The sequence below is a fragment of the Chaetodon auriga genome, chromosome 12 (assembly GCF_051107435.1).
Source record: "Chaetodon auriga isolate fChaAug3 chromosome 12, fChaAug3.hap1, whole genome shotgun sequence".
Lineage (NCBI taxonomy): Eukaryota > Metazoa > Chordata > Actinopteri > Chaetodontiformes > Chaetodontidae > Chaetodon > Chaetodon auriga.
In genome coordinates this window covers 10842566-10859977 of record NC_135085.1, presented here as the reverse complement: position 1 = coordinate 10859977, position 17412 = coordinate 10842566, and the positions used below count along the sequence as shown (strand labels likewise).

At 42.0% G+C, this 17412-nt stretch overlaps 2 protein-coding genes across 3 annotated transcripts in view; both read right to left on the bottom strand.

Annotated features, from left to right (window-relative positions):
* pde4ca (phosphodiesterase 4C, cAMP-specific a) overlaps positions 1–11308 on the bottom strand; it is a 52246-nt gene extending 40938 nt beyond the window's left edge. For both annotated transcript variants that reach the window (XM_076744596.1, XM_076744597.1), the window contains exons 1-2: positions 11251–11308; positions 9528–9757 (exon numbers count right to left, since the gene is read on the bottom strand). In XM_076744596.1, coding sequence (XP_076600711.1) covers positions 9528–9757; positions 11251–11292 — 272 coding nt within the window. In that variant the 5' untranslated portion in view covers positions 11293–11308. The remainder of the gene's footprint in view (positions 1–9527; positions 9758–11250) is intronic.
* A 1051-nt stretch (positions 11309–12359) lies between these two features.
* ifi30a (IFI30 lysosomal thiol reductase a) lies at positions 12360–16689 on the bottom strand. Its single transcript, XM_076745161.1, has 7 exons — positions 16446–16689; positions 15323–15511; positions 14900–14974; positions 14572–14658; positions 14270–14422; positions 12792–12860; positions 12360–12671 (listed from the first exon to the last, which is right to left on the bottom strand). The coding sequence occupies exons 1-7, from the start codon at positions 16575–16577 to the stop codon at positions 12606–12608; spliced, it is 771 nt and encodes a 256-aa protein (XP_076601276.1). The 5' UTR covers positions 16578–16689; the 3' UTR covers positions 12360–12605.
* Between the last annotated feature and the right edge of the window lie 723 nt (positions 16690–17412).

The window sequence follows — 17412 nt, the reverse complement described above, 5'->3', positions numbered from 1 at the left end:
TACTGAGAGAGGGAAAGCAGCTCGGGGAAGGAAGTAGTTATTACGGATGATTTGAATATCTGCTGTGAAGTCGAGTTGGGTGAAAAGGCAATGAAAGAAATCATGAATGAATCTGATCCCACACACTGAGTGCTTAACGTCATCATCGAGAACTCAAACTGATCTGGGATTCAGCAACAAACCTGAGAGAGAAACCAAACCTGTCCACATGGTTACAGGTCTGCCTGATCACAACGTAACCCTCACAGGCAGAGAGCTCTCTAAGAACCAGTCCTACTTGTCTTCAAACACAAAGCCCTGTCAACTCAACGCCTAAGACTGATGGATGTGAACTTGAAAATGCAATTAAGAACATCAGCTGGAACAAACTCCTGTCTGGTACAAATGTGGACGCTGACACGCTACCGACTAACCTGCTGCTTTGTATGGCTCATCAATTTACTAACTTGTGACAGCATCTTTAAACATTTACAGTATATCAAGATCTTCATTCTGATTGCAGTGTTTTATTTATGCCCTATTGCTTATTGCTGCTCTGCATGTCTGCATGTGTCAAAACATGGCTAGAATCAGTATTATTTGGCTGTGTTTTGCTCCTTCATGTTGTTTGTTTGCATGGTTACATGTATTGAATGGCAGTTATTGTTGCTGTATTATGGCACAAGTGTTTGGCTGCTTCCTGTCGCTCTGCATGGCTTCTGCACTGACTTGACAATGCATACTTTGGTGCTGTTAGTGTGTTTGTGTCTGCTGTAAAATGTCGGCATCACCTCACTGGTTTAAAACAGCCGGCCAAAGGGCTGCAGCTGAAAATCAGCCAGCTGGCTAACACTGGCACATTTACAGAAATGTTCATTAATGCAATGGTTGTTCTTATAAATAAACAGAAGGAACATTTCTGCAGATTGTTCTTATAAATAAACAGAAGAAACATTTCTCATCAGCCTCAAATATCCTCAGGAGCATTTCAAATCTCCAGAAACATTAGGTTCTTTACCCAGTCACACACCAACCAAAGGACAATGCCTCTTTCCTCTACTCCATCTACCCATGAAACACATCCTCTGGCGCTCCGTGCCCATATTTCACAGCATAGCAGCCTCTAGTGGAAAAGAACAGGAAATGCAACGTCATCCAGAGAATATGTGGACATCATGAGTGTAACCCCCCCTTTTTTTTGTTCTGCCACTTCAAATGTGACATATGCGTGAGGTTATTCCTTCAGGCTCAATACTGCACTTTTTTAAAATCGCTAACTCCTCTGAAATGACTCACACTGAATGGAATGAGCCTTTAGTGTGAATTGGGATTATCACCTTTACTCTTTAAAAGCTGGTCGAAGCAATGACACTGATTCATACCTCAGCACCACATGATTTTCTACAGATTGTGTTTGATCTATTGAGTAATATCTAATCGCTCACTATACACATCACGTTTTACAAAACTGCATTAAATGAAACTCCTCCGCTGTCCTTTCCTCATATGCAAATGATTTTAGACAACATCACACTCTCTTTTCTCTCCTGTTGCTGTCATATATGGTGATATGTGTTCAAAACATTTTATGATTTCAGGACAACACATACTCTGGCTTTTATATGCTGTATATGCAGTTCTGGTATGTAGCCAATATTCTATAAACTGCAACTGTGACGGTTTAGTTGCTAATGTTAACTTTGCTGGATTTACCTTAGAAAACAATACTCCTGCTCAACTACAGAAACAAAGAGATGAAGATGCCCATCAAATAAAGGCATAAGTATTAAGCTCTTATCAGCACAGAAAATGTTCTTAATTTATCAATCAAAGACATAATGGAAAGAAAATTGGCCGCCATCCCAGAGCCGGCTTGACAAAAACAATTTTCACGAAATATTTTTCACAAAAGCAGCCTTTTGACGTGGTGTCTCTGGAGTGGAAAAAGAGGCTTAATCAACTTGGACACTAAGTGAAAATAACTTCGCGGGTATGTTCTATATTTGAGCTGCCTGTGACATTTATTTTCCGCTAGACCCCCAGTTTGTTTAATTCTTCCTCCTTGCCAGCCATCCTGCAATAACTCATCTCTATCCATTTATATCAGCTCTGACATTATGGGACACTGCGCATACGCTGCAGAGGGACACGTCCAATGGCCTCAATGACCTGACCTCGGAGCTGTATAATGTAAAAGCTTTGACATGTTGAATATCTGTATTAGACTTTAAGCATCTGACCTTCCAGACTGAGCCCGACTGGACTCTTGCCCTCTAATATTTAGACTTTCAGCAGACACTGAAATGAATGAAACAGGAGAGTTACAGCAAACCTTGGAAAAGAAATGTCGATCTCTGGCAATCTCCCCCACCACCACTGCATGTTTATGAAGGTGAACGAACACGTAAACGCCGTGTGGAGTTTTCTATTGGGCACTGTCTTCTTTAATATGCATTTCTTGCCAATAAAAATAAGACAGCACCAGCTTGAGTTTCTCCCAGGCTTTTAAGCTGATCCCACTGAGGCCGATGTCATCTAACATCCCTGCAACCAGTTGAAGACACCCTGTAACGGGTCGGCAATTGCGAGGTGCCTCCATCTGAGTGTGTATATGTTGAGGAGTGAAGGGTAAACATTGACAAAGAGACAGCAGGCGTTTGTGTAAAAGCTGGTTTTACAGTACTTTTCCACAACAGGCTCTTCCTTTGAATAAAGCTACAGTAAGACACCAACGAGGAAATACACCAAAACAGAATAAGAATCTGTCTATTCGTACATCCATCCATGCCTGTTCATTCTTCCCCTCTCAAGAAGTTATGATCAAATGTGGTTTAATTGATCATAAGACTCTTGCTTTGGCATTGTTAACCACGTAAATGTTTAATTTTCATCGGGATCATGAGCAGGCCTGATGTAATAACGGCTCATAAAACTAAAGCTATCAACAGGTACCAGAGCAGAGCTGGCTGACAGTAAGACAGCTGCACTCTTTACATACAAGAGTTATGGCCACTATAACGGATGAAAAATTCTGAATAAATCAAACAGGTTTTAAGTTCAGCAGGAAATATCCTGTTACAAGCCAGTGGCATGCTTCCTTTTCGTGTTGCTATTCAAAATAGTTATTTTGTCGTTGACAGATACAAGTACTTGCTTGACAAGGAAGTGGAACAATAAACTGTTGATGCAGTGACAGCAGGGATGTCACAGAGCTGCGTGTTTACTGAGATGATGCTGCTCAGTAGGACAACAAAAGCTTTGGAAAAACACATTCACCTGGAGGAAATTAACCACTAAGGCTGAGCAGTTTCTGACACCCAGCTCTTACTACTGATCTTTCAGCAGAATCCACTTGGATTGAGGATCAAAATGTTTTGCTGCCATAAAATGTAAAATGTAAAAGTTAAAAGTAAAAAGAAGCAAAAATCAAGCAAATTTCCACCAGCATCCATCCTGAATCTGCTGTGTAATAGTCTCAATAACTATCAGCTGGTCCTGGAGGATGAAACAGCACTTTTAAAATATGTGTACAATATTTATTTTAGTAGAATCTCCCTGAAACAACAGCTGATTTTATTTGAGTACAGAACAGTGTGTTTTACTGAAATGCAATACTTGAGCATCTTGTGGTCAGGATTCATTTCATAACATGAGCTTGAAGGCAACCATTTTGTAGTGTGAAAGGCTGCTGCCAGCACAAAAATAAATCAACATCTGCAGCTGAGTAGAGTAACCGGGGGCCACGAGACACGAATCATCTCCTGCTTCAACAACACACACGGATTCACAGAAACATTCAGCAGCCGTTACAAGTAAAATAGAAGGTAAACTATTGCTGGTTTTTAAATATTGGCTGAAGTATCCGTCTGTCAACAGTACATCAATTTAAATCAGTATATATACATAAGGATACTGTGGTTCATTCAGTAGAACTGTTTGCTGAAACTTAAACATCCACCTGTGCAAAAGCAATGCATGATTTGTACTGCCAACTTTGAAAAAGACAAACACGTCTGCACATTAAAGTAAAGCTACACGTGGAGCACAAAGCGCTGTCGTCTTTGCCATCTTGGCCACAGAGTGATGGACTCTACCTGGGTGTGTGGGCCAGAGTGAAGCGGCGCCTCTGGAGGTTGATGCTGCGGTTCATCAGCAGCTTTCTGAACAGCAGAGGGGAGTTTCGAGGAGACCCGCGCGGGGAATCCTTGGGTGAGATTTTTGGGGATCCTCCAGGGGAGCCTGCTTTGGACCTGGGCATAAGCTGGATGATGGGCAGCCTGGTCATCCTTCGGTCCTGTGGCCTCTCCTCAACTTCAGCCTGCTCTTCTTCAGAGCTCTCAGAGCACAGCTCACTCATGGCGGGCACAGGACGGTCAGGGGTCAGGTTTGTTCGCCCTGCCTTTGGTAACTTTGGTCCAGGAGAACTTTCTCTCTGCTTTTTCAAATAAGCTCTGTAAGATTTTTTCTTGACATACAGCAGTTGTCTGTTAGTTCGTCTGGCTGTCTGTCCTGATTTTCCAAGTACAGGTGAAACTAGTGCCCCTGGTCCGATCCTTGCTTCACTATATTTAAACAAAACCTGGGCCTGCTCATGACTGCTCCGACACTCTCTTGTCAAGATTCTTGAATAAGCTTGTTTCAAAATCCAAAAAGAGCACAAAAACCTCTCTAGAAAGTCAACACAACCACCTCTCTATCAGACTCTTTATCTTTAAATGAAACCTGTCCGCTCCCTTCTTGTCTCCTCCTGGGGATCATGCTGACTGCTGTGCCGGGCAATAGACTCAAACATCAGCGTTGATGTACTCCCTCTGGCTCCCTCCCTCTCCCAGGCTTTGTTTACATTACTCTAGGCCTTCCCTCTCTCCAACTAAATATGGACGTCTGATTTACAGGGAGGAGAGGCATGACAGATCGCCTCCTTCTGCATGTCTCTCCCTCTTTCCAACTATCTGCTTCCCCCCTTCCCTCACTCCTAATCTCACGGAGAATATTGTTCATCAACTTCAAACTGTGCTCCATAATTACTTCCTCCAGCGTATAAACATCGAGCCATCGCCTGGCTTGGCCCTCCAGCTCGCCTTTCTCACTCTTACTCCAGCTGACTCTGCAGACTCAGGCTTTTCCTCGGGTCCCCGAGGTGCTATTTGTTGTGAAGTTGCCTATTTCCTCAGAGACAGCCTCTTTGCCTTTCACATGCTCCGAGTGTACCGGGAAGAGTCACATGAAGGGCCTCTGACTATAAAAAGCAGAGGTAGATAAAAGCTATAGCGAGCATGGGTGCTGTCACGATGGCGCTCTCTATCTGTGACCAGAGGCAACATCATCTTCACCCCCACCCGATCTCTTTGTTTATTGCTGCAGAGTGAGGAGAGGTCTTCCTGTGATTAAGAACTCACAGCTGAACACCGGTGCTGTCTAAAGTAACTGAAATAACCTAGGGAGCTGGAACATCTGACACAGGACTGAACCTATGATCAACAGATGGTAGGAGAGCAGGGAAGAAAGATTCTTTGGTTAAAGGCTTTTTATGGATATACACTCATAGCTACTGTATGCATTTCAGAGCAACAGTATCGTACTTGTAGACAGAGAAATGGGCTCTCGCCCAAATCTAACTCTGCAGCTGTAAACTATGTTAATGGCAATATGACCCATCATCACCAAAGCATGTCTTGAAGGACCATAGTCAGCAGTGCTTATCACTGGATGTGACCTTTGATCTGTCCTTCCCAGCTGATAACTTTTATGACACGCTGTAGTCGCCAGGTTCAACACTTCAGCACCACTACCAGCACATCCATTATGGACCATAATTTCTCTGGAGTGGCTTTAATGGTCACTGACCTACTGTACTGTACAGCCTGCTCTGAGAGAACCTTTAGATCGACAAATTACACAAATAATATACTCTAAGTCAGAAATGAATTCAAGTGTCAGATGTGCTTATCTTTGCAAAAAGGTATCGAACCCCTTTTAAAGCTGCTCTTATCAACATTCTTGTTTTAACAATAGGTCAAATTTCTGTGATATTTGTACCCATGAATGTATGATTAGAGCTGGTTACAGTGTGCAGGGTTCCGTTCATTCCGATGAACATTGCTCAATGGCGACTGAAGCCAAAAAAGTCACTTCCCGCTGTTGAGAAATTACCCGGAGGAATGCACACTGCATTCACACAGAGACTTCTGCCAGCTGAGTCGGCTAACTTCCGGTTTAGCTCTCCCATCACTAGAATGGAGATAAAATGATTTAACTGGGCATCTCTTCCAGAATTTCCAAATGTTATCGGACGGAATGGATCAAATTCTGATGGTGAGACAAGTCAAGCAAAGAGCCACATATTTGCTTTTAGCTCTGATTTGGTGGAGACCAAATCAGAGCTAAAAGCATTGTGAATATTGGGCTTAACATTTGTTGGGTGGACACAGACACGATTCCAAGTGCACCATGTGCCCAATGTTTCGATAAGTAACTGTTTGCTATATCGAGGGTGATTATATGTCAACATTGTTTTCACAGCTGTTGGGCTTCCTCCAAGTGGGTTAAAATCAGTTAATGCTGCTTTAATCTTCTCTTCTTTGCTAAGATCTTTCATTAGCAGAAGATCTCCATGGACATTTTTCATCAGGTTTCCAGAATTATAGTCATTACATATTAATAGTTTTTGAAAATATTTGTACAACTGTAATATATCCTGTGTATGAAGCTGTCAAACCAGCACCAGGCCCAGTGAGCATTTTTAACCACTTTGATATTGGCTTCGTGTGAATGCCCAGACACTAAAGATACCCTCTTCTCCAACTGAAACACCTCTGAGGAAAATCCTGGGCCCAAACTAATCCTGGCCCTGAAGCACATCATCATTCCAGTCATGCGGATGACAGAGGCAGAGGTGTGGGCTGCGTAGTTCCAAGTTTGACTTCGGGGGATCAGGGTGTACATTCCTGTGGTGGCACTCCCACAGGCCTTAGTCAAGACGTAGTTTGGCAGAAGCAATGTGTCACAACATATCATCATATACAAAACACTGTGGCGCTACAGAGATGCTCCGGCCTATAAATCATATTTTCCAGATGTAAGGGAAGATGAACATTTTTGAAAATGAAATGCAAACATTTCACATTTTCCCAGGGTTTGCTGAGATCTTTCTGTGTACTTTATTACTGAGCTACCTCCCTCAAACAGTACTACTATCAACTTAGAGTCTGTTTACAGGTTTTTCTAAGTGGTGCATCTTCAATCAAACTCCCACTGAGAATCCCATGAGACCACTTCTCTGATGACTGACCATGGATCGTGTCGCCACAGCTTTTCATTGTACTTTATAATTCCCAGTTCAGGAAACCTTGTGAATCATCTTTTGGTTTTGGGAGACCATCTGCTCCCTCCTGGATTTATCTCCGAGTTTCTCTCTACCTCCAACGCATCCATCTGGAGTTCAGAGCTGGTGTGGGCACAGAATGTTCACAACTCCTCCTTTAGAGGTGTCATAATTTCAGGTGGCGTTCAAGCCTCAGCTGTCTGAATAGAAAGTTTGTGTCAGACACCTGGAGACCAGCTCACACTCCAGATCAACATGTAAACCATCCACTTTAATCCAGATCGGTTTGCCTTTTGGGGATCTTCCTTTGCTTTTTTGACACCTTTCAAAGACTTTAAACAGGTCTTGGATCGCCTGCATCTGCCTTCCTCAATGCTTGTCCACCTTGTGCTACAGCTTGCTGCATCCCAGACTGTCATCATTTGGGTTAAGTGTGTCCACTTTCTTGTGGCTGAGGAGGGTAATTCATCAGTTCTTAAGTTGGAAATCCTGGACAGGGACCTCAGCAGGGGGTTCAAGCGGCTGCATCCTGACAAAGCCTTGGAAATGTCAGGATGCAGCTGCAAGTGGTTCCATGGGAGGGAGTAACACATTGCTGAGCCTGCCTGGGACCACGGAGGCACACTTATTCTTCACCCTGTCTTCACCAATGCAGCCATATAAGAGCGTGTCTGACTGCATGACTGCACTTTAGACACTGCCTATAACTGTCTGTGGTCTACTTTCAGATCACTGAGGCCCTCTGCAGCCCTGTCAGCCTGCATCCCATGACTATTTTAGAGGTGCAGTAGCCACAAGTTTAATTTTCATTTGAACTTTGATAGATATATGATAGACATATAATGATGGATAATGATATATAAGATGATGATTTGATAGATGTATAATGATATAAATTAGCAGTATCATAATACGCAATTCACTTCCACTTGATTGGATTTTCCAAACACGTGTGGTCATTTTTAAACACCCCGTAGCTTTAGATGCTTCGCCATAAACAGTTTCTCTGGCACTGCATCAAAATTGCACTACCAACGTGTAAACAGGCGAGCACATGGCCCCCGTCACACAGAGGAGGAACACAACGAAAGGCTTTTCAGCCCATCAGCATCATAGGTGGAATGTCTATGGCAGCGTTGTTTTAAATAAACAATGATGGAATAAATATAGCCTAATCACCACAACATGTGGGCCTATTTTCCAGTGCCTCATATGCAGAGTTCGACCATGACACATAAACAAATGATAAATCTGCATGCATGTCGACAAACTATGCCAGGTTACAGACTGTACCTATCCGTCTTGAGTTACTATCAAAGAAAGTTAAAATGACATTTTAGGATTAAAGGACTCATACTGAGACAAGTTTTAGTCAAATTTAATTAAATTTGCGTGTTTTCCTGATTAATACCAGAATTATGACGGTTTGTTTGCAATCACAGAGAAAACATCAACAGCACAAGTGTGTCTTTGTCCAAAATGCAGCCATATCTGATCATCTCTGACATGCACTACACTGACCTACGTAATCAAGCAGGTCTGACTGCATTCCTTCAACATGTGAAAAAAAGAGAAGGTTCAGTGCGCACACACACGCAGTGCATACACACTTGCAGCAGCAGCTTGAATGTTGTTGTGGAAACAATCACAAGAGCCTTGTTTGTCTGATCGTTTCTGGTGATAATTGTTCAGCTGTATCACAGAGGGGAGAGCGACGCCTTGAGCAGGACACTTTGCTAGATCATATGCTCAAGAAGCAAATCCACTTTTTTTTTCTAAATTAAGCAACAAAAACAAAATCATCAAGCTCTGCTGAATACTCAAAACTACTGGAAACAGAGCTGGAGGACGCTGCTGCAAAGCTATACTAGTCACAATGGCTGCTTATTGAGTGACCACATGTCATTTTAATCATTCATCAGGAAAATAGAACAAACTGTTCGGAACTAGGGGAAAAAAAACACTGCTTTTCGCAAAACTGACAAATGCTGGAAAATTAAAGAACATGTGCGAGATGGGACATTTAAAGTCTGAAAAATGTCACCTATAACCTTTAGTTTAAAAGCGTCACAACCTGGTGTCCATCATGACTTTACACTTATGTATACCAACATGTTCCTAGCTGCTGGTAGGTTAAATTATGTAGATTTAGTCAGTGTAATGTAAAAAGGAGACGTCCTGCAGAAAGACGTGAACAGCAACACATAGAAAAGCACTGACTCACAAGGCTTTGGAGATGCAGCTGGTCAGAGTGCCCAGGCTCCTGGAGGGCCTGATGCTGCACGCTGAGGGGCCGGACTGGGGACAGTCCTCGGGTCTGTCCTGCGTGGACGGTCTGCAGGACAGCCTGGGCAGCTGCAGGGTGCCTGAGAAGAGCCTCTTCACGGTGCATCTGAAGACCCCGGGGTCCTGGGGAGGCTCGATGTAGGCCTGCCCTGCAGAGTCCCATTGTCTCTGGATGCCCAGAAGAAAGAGAAAACCAGAATGTGATAAGACTGAGACAAGAGGAAACAGCAGTCACTTCACAGAGTCATTGATGACTTTATTAAACTGGATGCTTGCAACTGTCAAAGCAGAGAAAAAAAACTGCCATGGCATGAAGATGTGTGTAATCTAGAGGCTCCACACACACACTAACTACAGATCACTTCTTTCATACGACAGTTGGGTGAACAAACCTCTTCATTCATTCAGCTCTTCACATGCACCCATCAAATTCAACCTTTTCAGGACTGGAAACTCCACCACCTGTTTGCACCATCCTGCTTTCTCTTCATCTGCTTTGTACTGGCTTTATGTGTCAGCACAGTGTGTTTTTCAATGCTATGAGCATGACACGCACAGACTGAACGAGATATTTGGGTCTTATTTCAGTGGCGATGTAAACTTTCTTTCAGCTGAGGTACTTTAGCTGCTCCGTTGCTAAATGAAATTGCAGGAAAAGCAAGTTCCTAGTTTGCTGCTTGTCTTGGACTTTATTTGCAGTGGAACGAGGTCTTTCAGATGACTTAGTAAATTTGAAAAAAGGTCCTTTGCTTAAAACCTGCTTGCTTAAACCTTTGCTTAACTTCTTGAAGAGACAATATCAGAAAAAAAAAAAAAAAACATTCTGTGAGATCTGAGGTAAGTTGCAGACAGGGCTGTTTTTGTGCTAATGCCGAAAATGTGACGAGCCTCGCAAAAAGGTCCACCCGAGCATTATTTTTAGAAGCTTTATCTGATTCCAGGTCCTGAGACACACACACACACTATAACCTTGGACAGAATAGATGGTTCTCACAGTGAGATAGTGTTTGGGATTAAGCTCTCAGGGCATCTCTTCCAGCGTCAATGTTGAAGGGAAACAGATAAGAGTCCTTGTTTTCTGCTGCATCCCGTGACCTTATCGCTGCATCTGCTCAGGAGTCCCACCTTTCTGTGAACAACTGTCAACACACTCTGCTTTGATAGCCGACCACGTCTGAGGTGAGCTGCGTTCATTCCCTTCAGTCATAAAACGACACTGGCTTTCTCGTTTCATGAATTAATTCCTCTTCTCAGTGACAAAAATAGCATTTTACTGGTAAATTATGTATGTAAATTTAAAACGGCTGTTAATCTAATGAATATAACAAGACAAATTAGTGCTATTAACCTGCCCTTGCTATTAGACAGGGCTTATTTTAACATACAGCTCTACCAATCTTCTCCACAACTGTTTGGAAATGGAAAAAACGTAACATGATGGATAAGCTTTAATACATAATGCAAATATAAAAGAGATCGATCAGATGAGTAACTTGCTGATGTGTTTCTGGTTCTTTAACCAACGTTTTGTTTTTGTTCTAGTTCTGATAAGATTCAGAAAATACATCAAACATATGAGTCAAAGGCCACAGAGAGAACAATGTTAATTTAATGACATTTTTCTTTTAAGTATCTTTTAAAGGTTCATTAATTGACCTTACCTCTGTGAAGTTGAAAAATTTTGATGAGTTACTTCGCCTCATACTTTCAGCTACTGTGTGATGGGAACAAGACAACTAGGAAGGAAATACCAAAGAGGAGGATACAGATACCACATTTAAGATCAGATACGAAGTAGTCTATGGGACCAATACTTCCTTGGACTCAGTAAAGTGCAGCTATTTCCCCGCCTCTTCATAAACCCTCAGCTGTCATTAGTTTAATGATAAACTGCTTATTTTTTTTAGCACACCTTTGACTTTGCAATTTTAACTTCTCCTGTGGCCTTTTTTAGATTGGAACCTAACCCAAAAGCTATGAATATTTTGGAAAATGACGAGAATTAGCCCCTTAGAGCAGAAATGAAGACGGGATTCGGAGCCTGCAGACATTAGTTGGTAGTGAGATTGAGGTGGTGGAGCTGCCTGCGTGACAGGCCATTATTCATGTGTGTCTATCGGACTGTGGAATCAGTGGACTTCATGCATCCAGACCTTCTGGTTAGGCAAGACTCTGCCTTTAATCAAGCTGCTGCCTACAATCCGTCCATGTGCCCTTTTTTACATAAACACAACTTTGGGTGGATTTACTATTTAGGCTTCACTCAGTATGACCCTCAGGAGATGACGTAACCTTTTATGACCCTGCCTAATGAACGCAGCTTTACAAAACCCAGGCAAAACATTAAGTATGTACATTAAGTGTAACGTCAGCTGTGATTCATAAAATCACTGATTTGCTTGAAGTGCCTTTAGTTATACTGTCTGCTTTATTTGTTAACATGTGCCTTGTGTATAAGGTATTAGTTAGTATGCTTTGAATAACATGTGTTTCAACATTAAATGAGCCGTTTCTCTGGATGATCTGGAAAACAATACTGGAATGAGTTTTTATGGGAGTGCTTAGTAAACTGACCATAGCCATTTAAGACAGTAGTATGACACCACTAATGGTTCCTTCTCTGCATACATGGAACTTGCTGTTGGTTTCTCTCGTTCATGACCTCGACTAACAGGAGACTTAAGATGAAGTTATGAAATATGGCGCCATCTAAAGGACAAAGAGAACACTGTCTTTGACCAGACTTCCCAAAGGACCACAACACCATCATGAAGTCAAAATGCTCCAAAATTATTGTATTTATGGCTTCAGGAGAAAACATTTCAACAATAACACATTTTACTAGAAAGAACAGCGTGTTTACATTCTTGAATTATAAAGTGAGGTGATTGTTTTTCCCTTTGTAGAAACAGATAGTAAATCCCATAGAAAAATCTGATGACATTCCTCAGTGTTCCTTATTTAGTGGCCACACCTGGAGCAGAGCGAGCACACAGGCATGTGCAGTGCTGCTTCTTCACTCTTTGTGGCAGTAGCTTTTGTAGTGTCCCTGGCCCCCTCCACAGGCTGGAACCTTGGCGCCCTGGAAAAATGAAGAGCTTGTCAGAGGACAAATTCATAACTGATTGTGCTTTTATAACACACAGTAAAATGATATTAAAGGGAGAAGTGCAGAACAGTCGGTGAATGACATTAACTGTACCTTGTACAAGCTGCAGACCAGATTGAAGAGAGAGGCCATGGCCTTTTCCTCCAGGTCGTCTGTGTGCTCCTGCAAATGAATAACATTTAGTATCCCAAAGGCTATGGGAACATAGCATTCAGGCAAAAGACACAGCTATGTCTCTGTCCTTTTTCACAGCAGGGGTGGACAAAAAAGGCAGAACATCATCGGAAAAAAAAAAAAAAAAAAAGGCTGTCTTTGAAATAAGTCATAATGCGTGTCACCTACAGATTATAAATGTGAGCAAGCATTATGTGTCAGCTATCAGAGAAATATGACAATGACTTACTTTACAACATATATAAAGGTTTCAAAAATAACTCTGACTGGCTGTCAGACACAGTTTTACAGATGTCAAATTGTTGGTAACGGATTTGCAGGTTGTTTATAATGGTGAGGGAAAACAACAGAGTTCCACACACGGAGACTGCAAATAACTTTAATCATCAATTAATGATGTAAGGAGCACAGGAAGTTGAACTTAAAAACAATGAACAAGCTTAATGATCTGGTGAGCCATCTCTCAGTCTGCTTGGACAGAGCAAAAGTATGATTTCAGTGCAGTGTTTTGGAGCACAAACAGATCTTGATATGGAGAACTATTTTATCAGAGTCATTCAGTTCCATATGAAGATTTTTCTGGATGTGATGTAATGGTCAAGAAATCTGAAGCCATTATCAGGAGCACGATGACACCACTACTGCTGCTTGTGATTTTCCCACAGTCCAAGACTTGAAAACAAATGTGGGAACATTTTCATGAATACCAGAGAGGAATTAAAGTAGAATCAGGGGACTACAAACTAAATCCTAATTCAAATTTATAAAGGTGTCCAATTTTCCTCAAATTAAGTGAATCATATTACAAGGGGCTGTCGTGTTATTTGGCCTTGTACACCAACACTGCAAACACAAAGGTGAAAACTCCAATATTTGAATATTCAGTGTTTACATGGGACAATCCTGATGTATTAAAGAGCTTTTAATTCTCTGTTCAAGCCTTATTTGACAAAGCAAGTTAAAAATCAAGTTTCCCACACACTGATCAGCTCTTTCCTTTGCTCGATGAAGGCAGGAAGTGTTTTTTCTCTTTGTTTCTTATGGAGCTGCTTCTGGGCAAACTCAAGTTTCAAGCGGTTATCAAGCTACCATTCTCAGGTTGCTTGGCAGCTTGGAGACATGGCATCTGTTGAGTGGTGTTTTGGAGCTGCATCGAGATGTAGCTTCACACATGCCACTCACGGCTCTCTTGTTACTTACAGATAGAAGCTTTGGGACAGGTCAAGTGTCAAACAATCACATGGTCACATCATCGCTGTAATGTCACTTGTTTAAAAGTGATTGATGATGACAGTGGCAGGATGGGGCATTGCAGACAAAACAGTCTCCAAGTTTTGTTTTCCCACAGAATGCCACAGAGGCCATGGGTTGTGCTGCTAAATGCACTGGAGCCTTACCCCATTAATGGTTATCCAGGGCACATATTGGTGTGGAGGGTTCAGGCCTTTGGTCTCCAAGGCATTCTGATGCATCAGCTGGTTTCCCAGATCCCCTTTCACACAGCTCATGACAGTGTCCCAGGCCAACTCAGGGCTGTAGAGTTCCAAGCACTACAAACAACAATGGAGGTAAAGAAACACGCATCAACTTCAGTAGTGAACGAGTGAATAATATAAGACAAACACTCTCACACACACACACACACACACACACACACACACACACACACACACACACACACACACACAGCGTTGCTTACAGGCTTGGCTGCCTTGATGACATCAGAGGAGGATTCCATGCAGAAGATGATCGGGAAAGCCATTTCGGTCATGTTAAGTAAACAAGTCTGAGAGGAACAAGGCAATCAATTAATCATAATGGACTGTCAACATTCTGACACTCGAACATTCCTCCAAACAATCTCTAGTGTTTTCACAAAACCTGGATTTACAAGAATCCACACTGTATTCTCTGGAAGATGAACAGTATTTATTTCACAAAGCTATGGCACATCACATGGTTCTGAACTGCAGTTACATTATTAGCAGTGACAGCAGTTTTCTCTCTGTGCATTTGGGTAACGTTACCTCAATCATGTTGCCCAGACATTCCTGCTCTCCATGCTGGCACTCGAAAATATACTTCTGTCCATCAGGTTTTTCCTAGGGTGAGGTTAGGGAGACAAATTCAACAGATTCATAAAACAAAGAGCAAGAAACAGAAAAGCAATTTCACAGCCAAGTTTATGACATACTTATGACATGATCATCCCTTTCTCACCCAGTAAAATTAAAGAGAAATCCACCTTTGGACAATCATGTTTATTTGATTATTTTGTGACCACATATGGTTTTACATAGGCTCCACCTTCCCTCTCCTATCTCTGCCTCTTTCTTTAGTAGAAAAATCATCACATATCCTTTTAAGCCAACACCATGATTACCCACTCCATCATTTATAGAGGAAGTCCAATCTCAGTGTATATCCAAGATGCTTGATTCGATGCTTACCTCTGCATTGCCATAGGGCACCAAATTAACAGACATGATGTCATTCAGCAAGACCCAAGTGGGGAAGAGCATATTACTAAGAAAAGCTCTGCAGCCAGGACACAGACTCTCATAGTAGAGCGCCACCTCGACTGGATCTGCTTTCTGAGTGGACCTGGTGAAGTTCGAGTGAAGGCACTCCTTCAAAACCTGCACAAGGGGGCAACAGTGGGGAGGTTAACTTTTAAGTGATCAGGCTCTGTTTCACTGTGAGTCTGCAGCTTCTGCAAGGTCAGGCCATTTTCCATTTGGTAGCAATATCAGGAGAGCAACAACAGTTTTATATATATATATATATATATATTCCTAACTTTATTGAGTTTGGTGGCATTGCCCTTCCGTACCACTTCAACTCATCACAAAAAAAAAAGAAAAATCAGCTGTTCAAAACATGTAAAGCAACTTGTTTCTGTCTGGATGAAAGCTTTAGACACTGACTGTCCTGTATGCGACTGCCACAGAAGGCGTTTAGTTTTGCATATCTCTGTGTTTAGTGGACTGTGACTCTGTGAGGGAGAGAGGTGCTAATGTATTAACAATGTAACTGGCATTGGGAGTAACGTTTTTAGGGTTTTTACTTCCTCCTTAACTGTTCCATGGCAAACAGGTGATCCTCTAAAAAACCCCAGCTGCCTACGTCTTCCGCATTCCAGTCCAGATGTCAAAAATACAGTCTATGCATAACTGCCATAATCTGGGTAACTGCTGTGTTCCGTGTGAAACTTTGCTAACGTTACTGGAAGCGAAAGTTAATATACAATTTAGTATTTTGTTAATGGACGCCTGCGAGTGTTTTATTATTATTTTTGACAAATTTGTAGCCAGTTTCACCAGTCAGCGTTAGCTAACGTTAGCTAGTGAGTTAACGCTAACTAGCGCCGTAGCGCGAGGCTGATTACTGTTGCTATAGTTTCCTGCAGTTATCTCTGGCGTAGTGATTTAGAATAGAGGTTCAATTATTGACCGGAAATAGTTATATGCGACATGTCCTATGGCTTTTAAGAGACGCTGGTCATTAAGAAACAGCATTTTCCGTGACCGTAAATGTCTAAAACACTCGTAATAAATACATGGATAACCTTACCCCACACTGGACAGCTGACTCCAGAGATGAGCACCACTTTGATGGAGGATAGGTGCACGAAGTGGAGAGAGCACAACTGCCGTACTGACTGTTTAACCAAACGGTCAAAATGAGCAGCAGAGGGCCCTTCATCTTCAGCTGCAGGGTTTTAGTTAGACAATCGAGAGGAAAGTTACCTTCGAGCCACACAACAACGACCTACAAACTACTGTACCGGACAACTTTAAATACGGTGTTGATGCTTCCTCGTGGGGGCTCCCGGTTTTTTGATTGGCTCTCGGTCATATGATCAAGACAGCGTCACTTGTCACTAGCAGACTAGAGACTAGCCCTGCCGTGAGACCTTGGTTACCGCTGCTTGGAGGGAGGGGGGTTCCCACTAAAACGAGTCATAAGGTCATGACATTTGTGTGGGCGCAGGTGTGCCATCATGTAAATTTTAATTTAGTTGGCAATGGTTTTTTAAGATGTCATCTGGTTATTTTTTTTTCTCTCTGAAGGAAAAAAATAATATGATCTGCAAGCAATGCAAAAAAATACTACTAATATAATACACTATAAAATGAAGAACTGGGTAAAAACGTTATTCATTTGATCATAAACGCTTGAAAACTGAGTTATGTTGTTTAAATGACACCCAAAAAGTTTATTGGGAAAATACAGAGAAAGTTAAATCCAGTTTTGTGAACTCTATGTGGGAACTGTTCTTGCACAGGTTTAAAAAAAAAAATAAAAAAAAAATGGCTCACCGATTTTGTTCTACTTGTTTTGCAGCCTCTTCTTTTTGGCATGACTTGGACACATCATCTGGCTAATTATAAAGCAATGTCACGCCTCAGCTCAGTTCCTCAGTCCACAGGTCTTACCCAAGAGGAGTCATAAGAAGCACGCACTGCAGCAAAACATCACACTCATTGAACATTATATAAAGTTTGACATGGTGACTCTCACATGATCTCTCCCAGCT

Coding starts and splice junctions, on each gene's coding strand:
- ifi30a (XM_076745161.1), bottom strand. CDS start 16,577: ATGAAGGGCCCTCTGCTGCTCATTTTGACCGTTTGGTTAAACAGTCAG. Junction 15,512..16,445: donor AGTCAGCTGTCCAGTGTGGG/GTAAGGTTATCC, acceptor CCCCTTGTGCAG/GTTTTGAAGGAGTGCCTTCA. Junction 12,672..12,791: donor TGGTCTGCAGCTTGTACAAG/GTACAGTTAATG, acceptor TCATTTTTCCAG/GGCGCCAAGGTTCCAGCCTG.